At 59.7% G+C, this 19,483-nt stretch overlaps 1 protein-coding gene across 1 annotated transcript; it reads right to left on the reverse strand.

Annotated features, from left to right (window-relative positions):
• Positions 1-363: 363 nt before the first annotated feature.
• On the reverse strand, positions 364-19,475 carry DUOX2 (dual oxidase 2). The gene is made up of 34 exons (XM_008269073.5): positions 19,403-19,475; positions 18,710-18,793; positions 18,328-18,417; positions 17,979-18,143; positions 17,258-17,445; positions 16,888-17,089; positions 16,609-16,775; positions 16,105-16,165; positions 15,887-15,983; positions 15,409-15,499; positions 15,085-15,187; positions 14,504-14,667; positions 13,849-14,024; positions 13,525-13,643; positions 13,057-13,194; positions 12,768-12,881; positions 12,459-12,661; positions 12,005-12,190; positions 10,589-10,814; positions 10,409-10,502; positions 8,888-9,075; positions 8,296-8,365; positions 7,875-7,958; positions 7,475-7,653; positions 7,078-7,308; positions 6,860-6,959; positions 6,137-6,186; positions 5,772-5,899; positions 5,354-5,507; positions 3,096-3,328; positions 2,712-2,870; positions 2,206-2,361; positions 1,949-2,077; positions 364-1,709 (listed from the first exon to the last, which is right to left on the reverse strand). Exons 2-34 carry the CDS (start codon positions 18,777-18,779, stop codon positions 1,587-1,589), a joined length of 4,638 nt encoding a protein of 1,545 aa, XP_008267295.4. The 5' UTR covers positions 18,780-18,793; positions 19,403-19,475; the 3' UTR covers positions 364-1,586.
• Positions 19,476-19,483: the final 8 nt, after the last annotated feature.

Below are 19,483 nucleotides of genomic sequence, written 5' to 3' on the forward strand. Positions count from 1 at the left end.
CTGACTTCCCAGTGCCCTCATAGATATTCGAATAAGCAAGGACACAAGCTTGGAGAAGTGAGGGGATTTTCTTCTGTAGCTCTTTATGAGTAAAATTGGTACTAGAATCCTTGGTCTCTTAGCTCCTGATCTGGTGTTTTTCCAGCCTTGTCACAGAGAGACCCCCAGCATGGAGAGGTGGCAACCAGAGGCGTTTGACCAGGTCGAAGAGGAGAGGTTAGACCAACGAGGAGAGGAGCCCGGGGCAGGGATGTGAACATGGCCTGAATCTCTTCCTATCACTACTGCCTGGAGAACCCCCTGCCCCAGTTCTTCTACCCAGGAGAAATGAGTACATTATGTCCACCAGGAGACAGGCACAAGAATGTTCATAGCAGCTTTATTCATGATCATCAAATCCCAGAACCAACTCGGATGTCTATCAACAGAAGAATGGGTACAAAAGTGTGGCACCCTGCTCCAATGGGTTACTACCCAGCAGCACAAAGCAGCAAACTATGGATACATGGCATGGATGGGCCACAGAGGCCTCAGGACACTCGGTGAGAGAAGCAGTCTCAAGAGAATACATTCAGGAGGATCAAAACTGGAGCCACAAATCACTTTGACAGTTGCTCTAAGGTATTGGGTGAGACCGGCTGGACAGCGGGATGAGGGGAGCTTCTGGGGTGATGGAGACATTGAAATGTTCTCTCTCTTGATCTGAGTTGTACATTTCCTGTATGCAAATTATATCTTAATTCAAAATAGTTCACAGCTCAGCTTTTTAGGACAGAGTTGGGTGAAGAAGGAAAAGGAAAGACCATGCACAGCCGAGTATGGTGGTGCCGTCCCAGGCTGGCTCCTGTGGAAGGTGACCAACTGCCCTGATCTGCCTGGGATGGAAGGGTTTGCTGGGACAAGAAACTTTCAGTGCTAAAACTGGGACAGTCCTGGGCAGACGGGGCAGCTGAACCCTTGACTCCTGGGGGTGGGTGGTGGCATTGAGAGGGTGTCTGGGATACCTGGTGGAGGCTGAACTTCCTCTGACCACAGCTCAGGGATGCTCCAGTGAGCTCAAAGAGGGGCCCGCCAGGGGTCAGGGCAGTGGGCATCCCTGGTTGACATTAGGAACCTCAGGCTGGGCTGGCATCTTTGCTCCCTGGCGCCCTCCTCAAGGCTCCTGACCCCCTGGGAGCAGGAAGGGGTAGGAGCGAGCCTGCCCCTGTGCAGTGGGAGGGAACAGACCCCAAGAGACTGAGTCGAGGCCACTGTGCTCTCCAGGCTCTGGGCATCACTCAGCGGTATCCCCGTCCTTCCTCCGGCAAATGCCTTGACCAAGAAAAAACCAACTCAACACAGCAATGCTGTGGAGGTCAAACAGACGTGGGGCCTGTTGGAGGCAAGCACAGCTCCACTGGGTCACAAGCAGAGACCGTCCCCTCTCTGCTCGGCTTGCCACAACCTGCTAGGGCTTGAGCTGGGGTTGGGCTGGTCTCCTCCACCTTCTCAGAGCATGGGACAGAGCAGGCCAGGAAGGAAGGGCATGAGGTGGCTTCTGACAGAAAGTGCAGGCAGGGCCAGAGAGAGGAGGGCAGGGGGCAGGCCTAGAAGTTCTCATAGTGGTGCATGAAGTGGGCTCGGTCTTGTCTGTTGACGAGCTGGCAGGCCTTCTCCACATTCTTGGTCATGCCGGGGGGGCCACAGCTGAACACCCCGATCTTGCGCACCTGTCAGGTGATTGGAGAGAGAAGGGGAGGGGAAGCTGCTCTCCAGCTGCCCAGAAGGTTCAGAGCTCCGACTCTGAGCCCTGAAGAAGAGACTGGAGCCGGGGGACGGTGGAGTCCTCCTCCAACACTGGACCCCATCCTGGGGCAGGGATGGTGCAGGGAATCTCTGCTCAGGATAGAGCTGCAGGGTGCTCGGCCGCTGAAGGCCAGAGTCCTGCGCTGGGAAGGGGTGCACTGACCTGGGGGTGGACCTCCTGCAGGGAGTTGAAGAAGAGCTCGAAGGGGGGGCGGCCGAAGTGGGTGACAGAGCGCAGGCCCGTGAACAGACTCCGGTTCAGCACCTTCTGGAAGTGCCGCTCGCAGATGTACTGGGGGTACGAGGACAGGCAGGGTCAGCGCCCAGCCCACACAACAGCCGGGAGATGGGACTGGAGGTTAAGGGGCCTGTGCCCCCTACCCGCCGAGCCTGGCTGCCCACCCTCCCATCCCGACCTACCAGCATGGTGGTCCTGAGGTCGAACTTCTCGGCCAGCTGGGTGATGTAGATGTGCACGGACACCAGGTCCTGGGGGTCGTTCTCCTCCACCTCCCGGATGATGTCAGCCAGCCACTCGAACTGCCGCTGGGTCCGTGTCACCCAGATGAAGTAGATCTGCAGACACAGCCAGAGCTCGGGACCCAGCAGCGCTGCCCCCTGTATCCCAGCTGCCTTCATTTGAGAGGCTTGGAAGCCCCAGCCCACCTATAGACAGTCAGACTCTATGCGCCGCCCGCCCCTACAGGCTGATCCCAGGCTCCCAGTGGACAGATCCTGGCAGGGATCATTCTGGCTGTGCCTCTTACTTGCTCTCCACGTTGGGCATGTGGACAGCTGGGAATGAGTGGCCCCTGTGAACCCAGTGCCTGGGAGCCAGCGGCTTGTTTGCCAGTGCCTCTGCTGTGATGCAGGGCCATGGTCAGGTGGCCTGGCCCCCACCTGGAGACTGGGGCAGAGATGCTCACCTTTTTACAGAGCATTTGGCTGCCCCAGGATGACTTGAAGACCAGGTCTTTGAGGATGGAGGCAAAGGGGGTGACCCCGATGCCCCCTCCCACCAGCACTGACACCTCAAACTGATGCCACTCCTGGTGGCCCTCTCCAAAGGGTCCATCGAGGTAGAGCTGCCGAGAGAAGGGAGAGATGAGGTCAGCCTGACCCTGCCCCAGCTCCAGGGCCGGAAATGAGACAGGCAGAAGGAAGGGATCAAGCTTCCTGAGTGTCCCTGGAGGCACCTCAGCCCTGTCCCGGCCTGGTCCTGGGATGGCTGGGGCTTCTAGTCTTAGGCAGAAGAACAGGGACCCTGCCCACGCCACAGGCTCAGAGGTGGGGTTCCCAGTGATGGGCACCTTCGGGTATCCGGCACAGTCCTTGTCCTTCGGGGTTGAGTAGATCTCCCTGAGGCGAGTGGTCCAGGGCCCCACCGCCCGGATGTGCAGGCTGAGCGTGTCCTCGTGGGGTGCAGAGGTCAGCGTGAAGGGGTGGTACTCATTGGTCCCCAGAGCCAGGCAGGCGATCCGCACCCACTGCCCTGACTTGTACTCGAAGGTCTGCGGCCGCTGGAACTGCAGGTGGGTCACTCCTGGGGGTCGTCGACAGGGAAGAGCTAGATGAGAAGGCTGCTCCTGGTGCCTGAGGCTTGGTAGGCACCAGTGCTCGCCACACACCCACGGCCCAGGCAGTGATCTGGGCCAGTGGGGATCTTAGGGCTCAGAACACGAGCGCCCCTTTTTCTGTGTCCTGGGTCGTTTGCTCCTGTTCCAGCCTCTCTCCTCCCTCTTCCCACACAGGGCCCCAGCCTCACACCCCTGCTCTGAATACCAGCCTGCTGGTGGGCAGGGGAGGTGAGACCTTAGGCTCCCCGGGGACCCTCTTGGTGTTTATCCAACTTCCCCTGTTTGCTGGTGACCTTTGTGGTGGGTCACATCTGCACACCTTCTATACTACTATCCATCTAATGTTCTTAAGTTGATTTAATTTTAAATGTTAGTTATTTATTTATATTTGAAAGGCAGGGAGATTGAGCTTCCATCCACTGGTTCACTTCTGAAATGCCCATAACAGCTGCAGCTGGGCCAGGCTGAAGCCAGGAGCCCAGAGCTCTATTTGAGTTTTTCCCACAGAGTGGCAAGGACTCAAGTACTTGAACCATCATCTGCTGCCTCCCAGGAGGTCCATCAGCTGGAAGCCAGATCAGAAGTAGGACTCAAACCAGCCACTCCAATAAGGCATGTGGACATTCTGAGAAGCAGCTTCACCTGTTATGCCACAACACCTGCCCCTAAGTTCAACTTATCTTGGCCGGAAATCTCATTTCTAAGGTACATGGAAAACCACTCCATGTGATCCAGATCTTAGCTGGATGCTGTTGCCTGACCACAGCTGAGCCACAGGCCTGCTGTCTCTTTGTTGAAAGAAGAGATTAACAAGTGTTAAGAGTAGGAGAGGCAAACAAACACGATCTGAGACATTCTCCTGAAGTGGTCTTGGTTGAAATAAAATGAATTGAGGTGAATTTTCCTGCAACATGACTCCTGAAGACTAGATGGCCCTATGACACCTAAAGTCATCTTCCAGCACCTTCTATTTAAAAAATAAATGTATATATTTAAAGATTTATTTATCTGGGGCTGGCACTGTGGCACAGTGGGTTAATGACCTGGCCTGAAGCTCCAGCATCCCATATGGGCGCTGGTTCAAGACCCGGCTGCTCCGCTTCCTGTCCAACTCTCTGCTATGGCCTGGGAAAGCAGTAGAAGATGGCCCAAGTCCTTGGGCCCCTGCACCCACGTGGGAGACCCGGAAGAAGTTCCTGGCTCCTGGCTTCAGATCGACAGAGCTCCGGCTGTTGCAGCCAATCTTTTAAAAAAAGATTTATTTATTTGAAAGGTACAGTTACAAAGAGAAAGAGTGAGTGAGAGAGCCAGAGAGAGAGAGCGAGAGAGAGAATGATTGGTTCACTCCCCAGAGAGCTGCAATGGCCAGGGCTATGCTGGGCCAGGCTGAGGCTAGGAGCTTCTTTCAGGTCTCCCACATGGATACAGGGGCCCAAGCACTCGGGCCATCCTCTGCTGCTTCCCCAGGCCATAGTAGAGAGCTGGGTCAGATGTGAAGCAGCCAGTATACAAACTAGCACCCACATGGGATGCTGGTGTCACAGGTGGCGGCTTAACCCCCTATGCCACAACACCAGCCCCATTTTCTAGCACCCTCTACAGTGATCTGAATCCCCACTCTGGCCAACACTGCCTGTCAGAACAGAGGGCACCCTGGGCTCTGTGCCTGTCCCTGAGAGACAAGGAATGGGAGGAGGGCATGTGACTTCCTGCCCTACACTCTGCACCCAGGCCACACAAGTAGGGGTCTTTCTCATCCTCAAACCCCACTGTGTGAACTTTGAGCCTTCTCTTCTCACAGTCCCTTGTCACTGCATATCTGCAAGGGCCCAGCACAGCCTGTCCTGGGTGTGTTTCCATCAGAAAAGCTCGCGGAGTCCCTGAGAGGGCATCAGAGGCAGTGAGGGCTCGGGATGCCTGCTGAGCTGTCTGCCCTCATCTGAGGGGCCGACTTCTGCTGCTTCCCACCTGGGTCGGGCTGGACGCGGTACCTGAGGGCAGCAGCTCTGCCTTCACCACGCCGATCTCCACCTTCTTCCGGCTCAGGCTCACCAGCTTGTCTGCCCCAAAGATAATCGCCGGGACCAGGAAGTAGATGTGGAAAGAGGGCAGCTGGATCAGAGCGTAGCTGCCGTGGATGATGAGCTGGGGACATGGCCAGTGAGTATAGCTGAGGCTCCACCAGGCCCCCACCCCACCCCACCCCACCGCCCCACCTTCACCCAGGCACTTCCTGCCCAGAACCAGGCCTGGGCTGGGGAGATGGGGCCAGCACCGGCTCCCACATCTGAAGTCTTAGATCCCAGTCTGAGGTCTCGGGTCTAACTCTGCGTGCTCCCTCCTCCACCCCCATCTCTCACGCTGAGCACCCTGCTCCATGGCCTGGTCCTGCCCAAAAAAGTCCCTCACCAGGGCGTAGAGCGCCACGTAGAGGTGGTGGGTCAGCCAGAAGCCCCGGAAGCTGTGGCGGCGGAAGTAGTGGGAGGCGAAGACGTACATGATGGCCAGGACCACGAGCAGCAGCACCCCCGACATACCTGGCGGCAGGAGGACAGGGTCAGCAAATACTCTCAGGACCTCGGCCTGGGCAGGGAGTGCAATGGAGCAGGCCCCCACCCTGCCCTCCTCCTGCTCTCAGCCTTCTAGGCCCCTCTTGCCAGGAGGCGCTGGAGCTGGTCTACAGGATAAAAAGGGGTCCCAGGGCCACTACAGACAAGTGTGTGTTCACTGCGAGCAGGAGATGAAGGTCCCCAGGCAGAAGCCCTGCTCCCTACCTGGGATCGTCTCAAAGAACCACCAGTAGAACTTTGGGATGATCTTTGACCTGTGGAATGAAGGCACACGGAGTCTCTGGCTGGGGGGCAGAAGGGCCCCACAGCGGTCGCTGCAGCCTGAGTCCCTTCCCTCTGGCCCTGATGGCTGAGGTTGCTGGACCTCCGCCCAGGTGGACAGGGATCCTTCCGAGAACCACAACCCGCAGCCTCCTCCCTCCCAGCGATGTCCACTCCTTGTTGTGCTGAGCTCCCTTACTGTGGCCGGCTTTGCTTACTTGAGTGCCTGGGCCATGATTTCACAAGTCCCCCAAGAACAGCGACTTGTGCTGTGGTCACTGCTCTATCTCTGGGCTTCCAAAGGCCAGGCACACAGCGAGTGTCCAGTAAGCATTTGTGGAATGACTGCCTGTTATCTGACATTGCTACTCTCTGGCTCCTGGATAGACACACAGGACATGCTTCATAGAGATCCCCCTGCTGAGTGGAAGGTGAGCTGTGATGGCAAGCTGTGTGTCAGGTGCATAAGGAGAGGGTCTCCACCTTCAGCTCCCAAACACCTGTCCCATCCAGGTAGCCTCCTGAGGGCAAGGAGGCCACTCTTCAGCTCCCTCACGGTGCCAGCTGTGCATCATTTTCACTCACGAGAGGCTGAGGACCTGTGGCCAGCTACTTACTTTCCATTACTCCCCCTGGGCCCGCCCCAGCAAGGTCCCCAGAACTGACCCATCATTCACAAAGACGTTGGGGAACACGCAGGTCAGCAGGCTGAGTGGGCTGACTGAGAAGATGTAGAAGTTGACCACGTGGCCAGCACTGTGCAAAACTGAAAGAGCCAGGCCCCGTTAGAGATGCCACCAGGGCAGCCTCTACCTCTGTGCTACCCAACCCTCTTCCCCCTCCCCCCAGGCTGCAGGCAGAGGGAAGCCGCTGGGAGCCCGTACTGGCCAGAACAACAGCCCCCATGGCGATCCAGCGATGGAAGTCCACGGCCGCGTCGAAGGGCACGTAGCGGTTGAGGAAGGTCTCCCGCAGGAAGGTGATGAGGTTGCGGCACATGGTGAGCAGGATGTAGGAGAACATGAAGGAGATGCTGGCCGCCGTGCCCCGCGACAGGATGATGCCCACGTACGTGGTCTCCTCAATGTCCGTGGGTGGGGAGGCAAAGGCGTAGTCTAGGGTGGGAGCGGGCGGGGGTCAGCGGGCACGAGAGGCGGCGCCCCGAGCCCTCACCCACCGCCTGGGCTCTCCCGTGCCGCCCTGAGGATGGGGAAGAGCAGCCGGAGAGCGCCGCCCTCGCCCAGGGCTGGGCCTGCCCGACACCCCCCGCCTCAGCCTTACAGTAAGCGCGCTCTGCGAACAGGCCCACACAGAGCGCCGAGAAGAGCGTGGCGCACACGATGTGGCGCCGGTAGTTCTCCACGAAGCGCTTGAACTGCCGCACCTTCTGCGCCACGAAACCTCGCTGCATCTTCTCCTGCAGCGCCTCGGTGTAGGGCCGCGCGGTGGGCACCGCCACCCTGTGGGAACGGGATGCAGCACGGCCGTGGTGGTGGAGGGGAGAGGATGATGAGAAGCCCTCCAACACTACAGCCTTCTCCCCACCCCCGCAATGGGTCAGGGACAAACAGGATGACACTCAGGGTGCTCCTTTACTTGTCAAGTTGGTGCGGGCAAGGCCCAAAGACCCTGAAACTTCTCTCCCTGTGTCCTTGGGCCCAGGCGTCTGGGATACACTCACTTTTTGCCAAACCTTTTTTTCAGCCCAGGACCTCCGGGCTCTGAGACTTCTGAGTCAGGGAGCCCCACTCCCTGGGGGCAGGAGCTGAGAAAAAGAGAACGGGGCTGTTGTCCCCCTGTCTTTGCAGCCAGGAGAAGAAGTGCCACTCGGACTTGAGCTGGATCACACCACAGGGGCAAGGCAGGCGGGGGCAAGGTGCCGAGCAGGAGGTCTGTTCTGCACAAGGATTCTGGTCTGAAGCGGCAGGGAGCGGCGTGTGGGAGGGGGCAGCTGGAATCTGGGCTAGTGCCCACCACGTGCTGAGAGCTATTATCAGAGGGCAAATGCCTGACCCTGGAGGCTGGACAGCGATCCTTAGTTCCTCTGTTTTCCCTGTAAGGCACTAGCCGGGAGACCTCCCAGCTGCCTCACTGCTGCTCACCGTTCCGCAGGAGTCCGAGTGATGAACGACACTCGGCAGTTGGCATTTTTCTTAAAGTCATCTCCAACACCTGGAGAGGAGAACAAGAGGCTGGTCTGGCTTCCCCACAGGGGCAGGAAGTGGGGCGTGGGAACCTGCCACACCCCCCCTTCCCCGTGCCAGTGTCTGGGTTGTGTCTAGATCTCTGGCTCAAGCCCCGTTCCTCTCCCTCCCCTTACTGAACCCCCAGTAGACACGGGCCAGACATTGTGTTGACCCTGTGTGAGTAGAATAAGGGACGCCCTCTGAGCAAACGCAACCCTACACAAACTTTGGGTAAAGAAAATGGTGCTTGTTCTTCTGGCCAGTGCCCATGGCTTTGAGCAGGGTGTTGGCTGAACTTCAGCCTGCCCCATGACCTCAGCAGGTCATGGCATCTGTGCAGTGCACAACTTGTACATCTGGATATGATGCCCCTGGCTGCCTTGTCTGGCTCTGTATTAGGTGCCAACAGCTCAGAGAGGAACACAACCTGGGTCCTGTCCACCAGGGACTCTCACTGTGAATACACGCTGCCTCCCTGCCGCAGCCCCTCTCTTCAGCACTCACGTACCTCCACCTCCACCTTTGACACAGAGCTGCGTGAAACGGAGCTCGCTGTCATGGTCCCGCAGCATGAAGTGGAAGTCCTCCCATGTCAGCTCCTCCTTGTCCTGGAAGCCCGACTCCCGGAACATGGACTCCACGACCTCGGCCAGCTGTGCCTTGGACAGGCTGTTGTTGGAGATCTCGAGGAAGGACCTGGGGGAGGGGCAGCAACAGAGCAGCCTGTCACCCATCGAGGTCAGGCTCTGGCCGGTACAGGGTGGGGCAGGGCCTGGATTGTCCAATGTGGTTACCAGTGACCCAAGAAATGGCACTGAAAAGGTGTTCATCCAGCCTGTAGCTGACACTAAGCTGGGTGTGGTAGCCGCAGGCTTGAAAGAACAGAATTTCAAATCACCTTGAACATTTAAGACAAAGTCAAATGGGGCAGGGGAAGGGGGAAGGTGCAGCTATGGGTAGGACAAACGTCCACTCGGTGCAGGGATGTGTCCAGGGTGTGCCACAGCCACTTGGCCCACTCGTGTGCTGATGCCTGCCACACCACCCGGCGGCTCCCACTTCCACAGGCCAGCAGGGCACCAGACAGCAGGGAGAGGAACAGGGCTGTGGCTGCAGCACTGGCCGCATCCTCATGCCAACACTCCAGGGCCCAGGCTGGAGAGTCTCCACACCCACTCTGACAGCACACACTGTGGCATGTATAGTGACCAAACACTTTCTCAGGCTGTGCTTAGGGACAAAACCAAGCAGACCATGCCAGTTTCTACTGGTCCAGCAGAAAAGCCCTGGGCCTCTGTGACACAGCAGGTGTTGCCATCACTGTACAAAAACAAACAAAAAACCATCCCTTGAGGCCAAGCAAGATCCACACTGAGTTACGGGATGAGAAGGTGGGCGCTCAGCCCCTGGTGGCAGGGGCCTTCTCCTAGAGCCCCCAGACCCCAGCCAGGACCGGGCCTGCAGTGAGACACCGGGCAGGTGCGGGATGCAATCAGTTGACCCTGGCAGGGGTACCTGGACTGTAAGAGAAGCGACAGTCAAGAGAAGTGCTGAGAGCAATGGAGAGGCCCACAGCGATAGGCAAGTTAGAAGAATCTTCCTCAGTCAACTACATGTCCAATGCCTACTCTGTGCCAATCACAACGGGGAGGAAGCGGATACAACCAAGAGATGGGGGAGCCCTGCCCTGAGGCCCCGAAAAAGGCAGCCTTGCTGAGGCCTTGTCTTCAGCAGGGAGGAAGCGGTGGTGCTCAGAACTGGCGTTCTCGGCTCGCCAGCGCCAGCAACGCTTGAGAAACAAGAGAGGAACCGTGGTGTAGAGCGACTCCCCGTGTTTCTCCTCCCGAGCCTGCAGGTGATTGGCAATGGAAGAGTAACCAAGGTCACCTGTCCCATTGGGAGTTCCTAAAGATCCAAAGGCGGCCAAAAAAAAGGCCTCCTTGCCTGCCTTCCTCTGACCTCTGACCTCCTCTGTGGTCCCGTTTAAAACATCAGGAGGTCTCAGGACTGGAAGGCCCACCACCCATACCGAATCATGGTGAAGAATTCGTCCTTGGAGAGGAAGCCGTTCTCATCCAGGTCGTACATGGTGAACATGAGGCGGGACTTATCCTCTGGGGTGCCTGGGAGAGAAAGGGGGGTGGAGGCCACCTCTCTGCTGCGAGCCCCTTGGGCCCTTGGAGGGTGCACCATCCCTCAGCCCCCTCACCTTTCATGAAGACCACCAGAATGTCCAGGAACTCCCTGAAGGACAGGTAGCCATTGCCGTCCTTGTCGGCCAGAGAGAACATGGACTCCACAAACATGTCCTGGGGCTTGAGGCCCAGAGATTCGGCAAACTCAGCCCTGCTCAGCTCGCACGTCAGGGCCTCCCGCACCTTCTGGGATGCGTCCAGGGGCAGGGTCCCCGCGTCCGCCTGGTTGATGTCCAGCACCTGCACGCGGACGGCAGCAGAGGGTGGGAGGGAAAGCAGTGAGGCCCAGGTGGAGGCAGCTCAGTGACCCCTCACATCTCCCCAAAGTCCACATCAGAGGGGGCAACCCCGATGGCTGCTCCTGCTCCTTACACTCACCGACTTGGGCCTCCCTCTGCTCTCCTGAAGAGAGGGAATCAAGTCTCTAGCAGCCAGCACCCTTCCTCCCTGAACCCCAGAATCACAGTGCTGGTGCTGGGGCGGGGAATGGAAGCGGAAGGGCAAACTCGGGGAATGCAGAGTGAGAAAGCCTGCACCGGGACAGAAGGAGTAGACATGGCGGACAGGCGGGAAGAGGCTGGGGCCAAGTTCTAGTGCCAATTCAGATAGGGCTGCTCTGTGCCTATGCTTCAGTCTCTGCCTATTGTGCCAAGACTCGAAAAGTCGCCTGTAGCTACCAAAGTCCCCTGAAGCACTTGGGCCACACCTGGACAGGTGTTTATCAAATCACCTGGATGGCTCACCCCAGAGTTCCTGATTCAGTCTGTCTGGGGAGGGGCCTGAGAATTCTCGCTTCCAACAAGTTCCCAAGGAAGGCTGATGCCCCCCAGGGCCAACCTCTCAGAAGCACTCACTGAGATTTTCTCGCCGAGGGATGGATACTGATGGAACCACTGATTGAATCAGTGGTTCATTGGTAAGGACATGGACATATAGAGATAATGGCCACACAAGCAGACACAAGTGACAGAGCCAGGATTGAACCAGGGCTATTTGACTCCAGCCCCTAGAGTGGAGTCACACAGGGTCTGATGCAGCCCATGCTCCCTCTCCCTCCATTCCCTGTGCTGGGCTTGTCCCCAGAAGGCATAGGCGAGGCTGGCATTGTAGCATCGCTGCCACCTGCAACTCCAGCATCCCACGTTAGAGCACTGATTGGGTTCTGGCTGCTCCACTTCCTATCCAACTCCCTGCTAATGCACCTAGGAAGGCAGTGGAAGATGGCCCAAGTGCTTGAGCCCCTGTACCATGGGGGAGACCTAGATGGAGTTCTAGGCTCCTGGCTTCAGCCTGGACCAGCCCTGGCGATTGAGGCCTTTAGGGAGTCTCTGTATGTCTCTCTTCCTCTCTCTCTCTCTGTCACTCAGATTTTCAAATAAATATCTTAAAAACAAAACAACAACAGTAACAAAAGGCCCAGGCTGTGGCACCTGAGCAAAAAGGTGTCTGAAGAAGATCTCGAGGATGCGCGCCCGCTGCTGCTTGGTCGCCGCCTTCCTGAACAGCTCCTTCTCGCCCATCTCCGCCACGTGCAGGCCCAGCCCCCAGTACTTGCAGAACTCCCGCAGCTGCTGCACGAAGCTGCCCCGCTCCTCCTCGAAGTTAAACAGCAGCACCTGGGCAGGAGGAAGGCCCCATGGTGCTCAGAGCTCCAGCTTAGGGTTCAGGCTCCCCGCAAAGGACCCTGGGTTGAGGGAAGGTGAGCAAAGCCCCTCTCCACCCATCCAGGCTGGGGCCAGGTGAATGGTTTAAGGTTGAGACCTTCCCCCCTACCCCCCCCCCGCATCAGTCTTCACAGGTGCGCCCCCCCCCCCCCCATAGCTGAGGACAGGGTGGCTTGTGAGTGGAGCCGCGTGTGAGTGGCCCAGGCGGGGGAGGCTGTACCAGGTCGTACTCCTTGGGGATCTTGAGCAACAGCGTGCGGCAGCCTCGGTCATTGGACAGGATGAGGCTGGCCTGCTGCGGGGGCTGCAGCTGGATGGTGCGGAGTGGGGTGAGCCGCCTGTCCAGGACCTGCAGCTGCCCACCTGGGAGCAGCTGGATGGTGACAGGATAGCTCCTCTCACAGGGGCCGGGCCACTCCATCGCTGAGAAAGGGACGATTGGACAGAGAGGCTCAGCAGAGGGCCCCAGACCCTTGCCCACAGGCTTCCTCGGCCAGAGCCTGCCCCTCCCTCCCGCAACCCAGCTCACCTGGCACCCCCTCTTTGATTGATTCCTTCTCCGTACTCCCCTTGCCTTTCCTTTGCAGCCTCTTGCGCTCCCGGTTCCGGAAATGGGCCACAATCGCCGCGATAACCAGGCTCACTGAAGGGGATCAGAATGGGCCAGTCAGGGGGTGGGGAGAGCCCCTTGCTGGCCGCTTCCCGGAGGCTTCCCTTCCCACTGCCCCCCTGAGCCTGGCCTCAAGCCTTAGAATAAGGAGCTTGTCCCAGAGCCCAGCAGGAAATGAGGGGCAGATGAGAGGGGGTGAGGCGCTCACCTAATGGAAGTAAGCAGAGAGCCACGATGATGAGGCCATAACCAGCTCCACTGCCCTCGAAGTAGTCAGTCACCGTCAGGGGCACGCAGGAGGGCAAGCCTGCCGTTGTGAGCTGCCGGGGCTGGGGGCACGGTGCGCCTGTGGAAGAGGGCACAGGAGACCTCCAAGTCCGAGGAGCCTGCTCAGAGTGTGTACACGCCTCCTTCCCAACTCTGCCCTGCAAGGCACTGGGGTGTCCTCTGCCTTCCTGGGCCCACCTCCTGCAACCTGTGCCCCTCAAAAAAGTCCATTTTCATGCATCAGCTCTCAGCAGCCACCCCAGTTTGGCCACAGGGTGCAGCCTGCATGTTGGCCCAGTCCATGTGAGAGCTGATGCTGGCCTCAGGAGGCTGAGGCCCAGCTCCCTGGATGTCCCCAACCTTGGCCCTTCACTGGCCACTGTCACCTGTGCTCCTCCAGGCCACTCACCTTCATGCCAGAAAAAGACATTGGGCTGCAGGGCACTGGGGTCCACGTTGGTGACAGCGACCAGCACGTCCCGCAGGCTGGTGTTTCTGATTTCCGCAATCTCCTCCCTGGAGAACAGCCTAGGTCCGGGAAAGGCAGGAGTGGTTGGGTTGAGAAAGGGCAGGCAGGCGGTTCTCCAGCAACCCCAGGCCCGAGGACTTGAGTGAGAAAAGAGACTCTGAGGTCCATTTGGGAGTCAGGGGCCTAAGGGGGCTGCGTGAAGCCAGGCTGGGGCTCTGGGGGCCCAGTCAGGTGGAATCGGAGGTGGGGCCCAGCAGTCCTTACCCATTCCTGGTGTTCTCAAACCAGTAGCGGTCACCATCGCGCAGCCGCACAAACTGGCTAAGAACAATGGCACTGAACAGGGGCCCAGGGTCGCCATAGCTCTCCAGGAGCCCCCCTGGGAGCAGCTCCAGCCGGGACAGGTCCTGGTGGTATAGGGCAGCTGTGGCCTCCAGCACCTGGGGGCATCACAGGAGGTAGGGAGTGCACGTGAGTCGGTGAGGGCAGCCACCAGTGTCCCAGCTCTCAGACACGTGGCCTCAGCAGCTGCCTGGCTTACTGCTCAGTCCTGGGGAGTCTCCTCTTCCTAGAGGTGTGTCCTTCCCCAAGGCGAGACCGCTGCCAGGTGTCTGAGGGCCACATCCTATGGCCATTGCTTTCCAGACTACCTGGCCTGAATGAGTAGCAGCTTCTGGGGCATCCAACCCATGGGGTACACGGACAGGATAATGACACCCAAGCCAGATAGGGAACAACATGGTAGCTGGGAGCATACTCTGAGTCATGGATGGATTTAAATCATGTCTCTACAACTCATCAACAAGGTCACCAACAAAACGGAAGCTATGATAGCTTATAATATTCTTATATAGAGGACTTGGAATGATATGGCCATAGGAAAGCTTTAGCTGCTATTATTATCATTGTCACTCCTGACCTTGGGGTCCACATGTGGGTTGAGGTCACTCCAGTTCTTCGGGGGCTCCAGCCCTAAGGCCAGCAGGGCCTGGGTATAGCTGGGCAGCCCCATGTCTCGGCCACGCTGGATGCTGTTGGCCACATAGTCTGAGCGGGAGAACTTGTCAGGGCCAGGCCAGTAATCTGGGGGAGGAGAGAAGGCCAGACAGTGGGCTCAGTCCTCCCAGCCCTTCTTGGGTCTGCAACTTTGCATCTGGCTGGCCACAGCACCCTCCCTCCCCCTGCCCCCAGCACCCCTCTACATGAGACCTGAATCCACACTAGCCTTGTCTCGGTGTGTGACCAGTGTCACATGTGAGACCTAACTAAGCACAAAGGTCCCCCCAGCCCTGCCCCAACACTCACAATTAACTTAAAAGCAACACAAAAATGTAAATTAAGCATAAAAACTGCTCAACGTTCATTGTCTTTTAATGAATGTTTGAAGGCTAACGCATGTTTCTGCATCTCAGGTACCCTCGGTCTGCCTGCTGATGAACCCGGCCGGGTCCCCAGGATTCCCTGGCCCTGGACGCCCATCCCTCCTAGCTCTGAGCTCACCCCGCAGATCCTCCACCACTATCCTGTCCTCCAGTTCGGAAATCTGGGAGGCCATCCCCAGCAGCAGCTGATTCACCTCCTGGGCACTGTTCAGGTGGGGGTTCTGGAAGCAAACAATACCATAGGCTCAAGACAGGCTTGAGGGGCCCTCCCCAAAGTTCCGTCCCTCTCACCCTGGACCACTGCCACACCTAAGGACAAAGGACCCCTGGCCAGCCCAGAATCTCAGGAGCAACACCCAAGAACTGAAATGGTTGCTTTACCCAGACTGCGTAAAGACACTGACCTTGACCCACCTCCCCTCGACCCTGCCCCCAGGCTGACCTCCCGAATCCAGTAGCTGTTGCAGACCCTCAGAGCTGGGGAGCTGCCAAAACCCTTGTTGAGGACCTCCTGGAAATGACAGCTGGCATTTCTGAAATGGAGAATCGCAGATGCGGTGAGGACATTCAAGGCAGAAGCTAAGATGGGGTTCAGTGGGGTGAGGGGTTCGTCCAGGGGTTAGCCAGAATCACCAGGTGGCCCTAGAGCTTCCTTGAACACAGCGTGAAAACAGAGTGAGCTCTTTGCAGGTGGAGGGAGAAGGGTGACCCAGATGCTATTCAAAGCCTACACTCATCGATCAGAGTTCTGCCAAGAGGAAGTTTAGGGATTTCCCTACAAAACCCAGCCTTCTCCCCAGGCTCCTGTTTCAGGGCCATCTCCATTGAAACCCTGTGTGAAAGGCCCCAGGCCCCAGGCGGGAGCTCCTTCTGCACCTGTACCACAGAGCTGTGCCCTCCCACTGCCTGCTCTCTCTCACCTCATGTAGACGCCAGGGGGCACCATGGTGGAGAAGAACTGTTGAGAGGCCACCACGAACTCCGGGGAGACGCTGGGGTCCAGGAAAGGGCGGTACCCTGCAGGAGAGGGGCAGGAAAGGAGCTAGGCTCCCCAGTCCTATGGCTTCGGATCGCAGGCACCCGCCCGTCTTCTTGCCCCCTTGGATACTCAGTCCAGGTGTTCCCCCAACTCCCTCACCCGCATACTCCGGGGGCGTTTGCTGCAGGAAGCTGGGCAGCCACTCGTACAGGGCGATGTTCTGTGGGGCAGAGACAGGGGAGGCACCGGTGCGTTGGACCGGCCGGGGCCGGGAGGGATCTGGGCCCGACGAAGGCAGAGGGGCGCGGGTGCGGGCGCGGGTCAGGTGGGGGCTGTCTTGCGAGCAGCGACGCTAACAGGAGCCGTGGGAGGCCTGACCCCACAAGGAACTGCGGCTAGGGGGTAACTTGCGAGTAGGAGGAGGGCCGGGGCCACGCGGACACAGAAGCTCAGTAAGCACCACGAGCGCAAGAACCTCTCGGACAAACGGCACTTTCCCTCCCGCTCCCTTCCAGGGGCTTTGCCCAGACGCCAGCCCTCCACCCACCCCTACCCCCGGGACCGCGCGTCCTCCCGGATAGGGGCGTTTCCGGGCGGGGGCTGTGTGGCGGAGCGCGGTCTCCCCCGACGCGCGCGCGGTAGCGGGCGAGGCCGGGCGCCCACCTGGTAGGTGGCGATGACCCTCTTGCGCGCGTGCTGGAACAGCTCCTCGTCGCTCCAGCGCGGGTGCTCGCGCGCCAGCCTCTGTGCCCACAGGTTGTGGTAGCGGAACCAGAGCAGGCCCAGCGCCTGCAGGAAGGGCTCCTGGTTCCCTCGCTCGGCCCCGAAGGCTGCGGCGGACGCGGGAGGCGGGCACGAGAGGAGCGGCGGCGTGAGTCGGCGGCGCCCGAACGCGCCCACCCCAGCCCGCGCCCGCGCCCGCGCCCGCGCCCGCGGCCTCACCGAACAGCCCCTGGGCCCCGCGCTGGCCGGTGGCGGGGTCGGGCGGCGTCCACATGAGCAGGGGGTCCTGCGCGCCCCGAGGGAAGGCGGGGTCGGGCCCGGACATCAGCTGCCCCCCGGAGAAGCTCCGCAGCGCGTCGCTCCACGAGTGCGAGGAGCCGTAGATGGCGCTGCCGTCCAGCCAGCCGGTCACCCCATTGGTCTGTGGGGACACGGGGCGGCTGAGCCTCGAGTCGGGTTAGCGGAGGCGGGGCAGGGTTGGGCCGGGGCCGGGCGCGCGGGCGTCCGCGGGTGGCGAGTGGGAGCGGGCGAGAGCCGAGAGCCCCACTGACCCCGGTCTGGGCTCCGCCCGCCATCCGCCTGGCCTCACCAGGTCTCGCGGGTTGCTGGGACTCCGTCCTGTCTCGGGGTCCCAGCGGCTCCTCTGGTAGGGCAGCACCACGTCTCCCCGCCCGTCGGGGTCGAACACGGGGTCGCCAGGCGGGATGTAGATGTTGAGGAACTCGGCGGGGCAGCCAGGGGTCTCCACGCTCACCACGTCGGAGAGCACGTGGTAGCCTGCGGGAGTGGGGAGCAAACTGGTGAGCAAACCGCCCGCATCACTCTTGCCACCGGTTCCCCAGAACCCGACCGCAGGGGTTAGCCTCGGAGCTCCGCTGCCAGCTCTGTGGCTAAGCCCCAAGAGAGCCCCAGGTTCCTAATATGCAAAGCAAGAATGTTGGGTTCTGGCCAGTCACCGCCTAAAGTTGCTGCAACCCTACGCGATCAATGGAGGGTTTTCCCCACGCCAGTCCTCTCTCTCTGCAGGACAGGAAGACGGTGTTGTGGACTCCATTCTGCTAGCTAGGATGGAGACCCAGTGGCATTCTTGGGGAAGAGAAAGATGAGAGGAGTTTATATTCCTGCACCGATCCCGAACAGCTTCTCTGAGATGATGGCAGCCTTGCTGCGCTGTTTGGAGGGGCAGAAGCGGTTGGGAAACTCGGCTTGGTCTCCTGCGGACTGGCAGCGGAGCCTCTGGGTCCCTCTCCTCCAGCGCTGAGCGCCAAGCCCCGACTCAAAACCCCAGTGGTTTCCCCTTTGGCTCTCACCAAAGAAGACCCCCAGCACGGTGCGGTTGTGGATCGATGCCAGGCCGGCTTTGCCCCGCGTGGCTGCGTCGCTGAGCAGGCGCGGGTTAGGCATCAGCGGCTCCTCCAGGACTTGATACACGCCATCCGCGTAATTGGCTGGCACTAGGCGCTGCAGCCGCGAGCCTGAGGGAGGCAGGGGGCCGGGTTCGCGAGGAGCAGCCATCCCCAAGGAGCGCCCGAACCTCAACCACCGGCTTTCAGGGACTGGATCCCTTGGCCTCGGGAGTGCGTGAAAGGGCGCTGCGCGTTCCCAGCTTCCCGGCTTAGGGTCTCCGCGGCCACCACCCGCCGGGGACCCGGGACGCACCAGCAGCTCCACGCTCGTGGTGTCTCAGATTGTTGAACCAGCCATCGTAGCGCTGCACTTCCCAGGGCAGTGGGGGTGCGTCCTGGCCTCCTGTGGGCACAGATAGCGGCACCCTCAGCGCTAGCCTTCCAGCGACTAACCCGGCACCCGATGGCCAGTTCTGCCCTCTCCCAGCTCAGCGAGCGCCTCCGACGGGACCCACGTGGCTATACTTGGCTCAGTGTCCAGGCCGCGCTGCGGTTTCCCGTCCCTCCGAACTGTGGAGACCTCTTCCTGACCCTGCCACCTCAGGGAGCCGCTTACCTGCCCCTCTCCAGTTCCCCACCACCACCCCCAGGGGATACCGGGTGACACTTCCTAGCCTCAGGTGCCTGACACTTACTTGCTGGATCCAGAGGTCCAGTGAGCAGAGCTCCCAGGAGCACCAGGGCCTCGAGTCTTGCGTGCTGCATACTGATCCTGCAGGCTGGGGGTGAGTGGGGTGTGTGAGCCACGAACACCGGCTACCACTCCACGCACTCTCCGACGGGTCGTGCCGCCAGAGAAGGCGCGCCAGCTGTGGCCAGTTCTGGAGCCAAACTGTTGGGAGCATCCCTGAGCACCTGCATTTGCATGCCAGTCTGTCCGAGACCACTGGCAGCTCTGGAGGTGTTGGCGCTGCTCGCCACCTTTCACCCTGTTCTGCAGCTAACTTCGGACACAAGGGCACGAGTCCTCTGGGGCTTGTGAGTCCCCAGAAGGACTGGTCAGCGTTCCAGGGCCCTGGCCCAACGCCTGCAAACTGCCCTCAGCCTCTTAAGTACCGCTTCTTCCAGAGGTGGTAGGGAAGAGCAAGACTAATGAGCCGGGACCCCAGGACCCGAAGCCCACCCAGCCTCCCGCAAACAAGCGCCTGAGCGTGACGGGCCAGAGGTTGAGGAAGCCAGGCTCCCAACTCTTGGTGCAGCCTCCGGGGTAAGGCTCCCGTGGGCTTCAGGCGTCGTCTCCACTCTTGCAGTCTTTGCCTCTCTGCTCTGCTGCCGGCTTCCACTCCCCAAGCCCCGCGGATCCTCAGCCTTCCCAGCTGCACTCTCACCCTGCGCTCCGAGTCCTCGGTCTCGCCGCCGCACAGGTGTCAACTCAGGCCAGACCTGGCGTCAGGTGTGAATATCTGGAC

Source organism: Oryctolagus cuniculus, chromosome 12, assembly GCF_051225735.1.
Source record: "Oryctolagus cuniculus isolate XC-2025 breed Fujian yellow rabbit chromosome 12, ASM5122573v1, whole genome shotgun sequence".
In the NCBI taxonomy this organism is placed as follows: domain Eukaryota; kingdom Metazoa; phylum Chordata; class Mammalia; order Lagomorpha; family Leporidae; genus Oryctolagus; species Oryctolagus cuniculus.

Coding starts and splice junctions, on each gene's coding strand:
- DUOX2 (XM_008269073.5), bottom strand. CDS start 18,779: ATGCAGCACGCAAGACTCGAGGCCCTGGTGCTCCTGGGAGCTCTGCTC. Junction 10,815..12,004: donor TCAGACACCTTTTTGCTCAG/GTGCCACAGCCT, acceptor GTCCGCGTGCAG/GTGCTGGACATCAACCAGGC. Junction 6,960..7,077: donor GGGGGCTGTTGTTCTGGCCA/GTACGGGCTCCC, acceptor TGGCTCTTTCAG/TTTTGCACAGTGCTGGCCAC.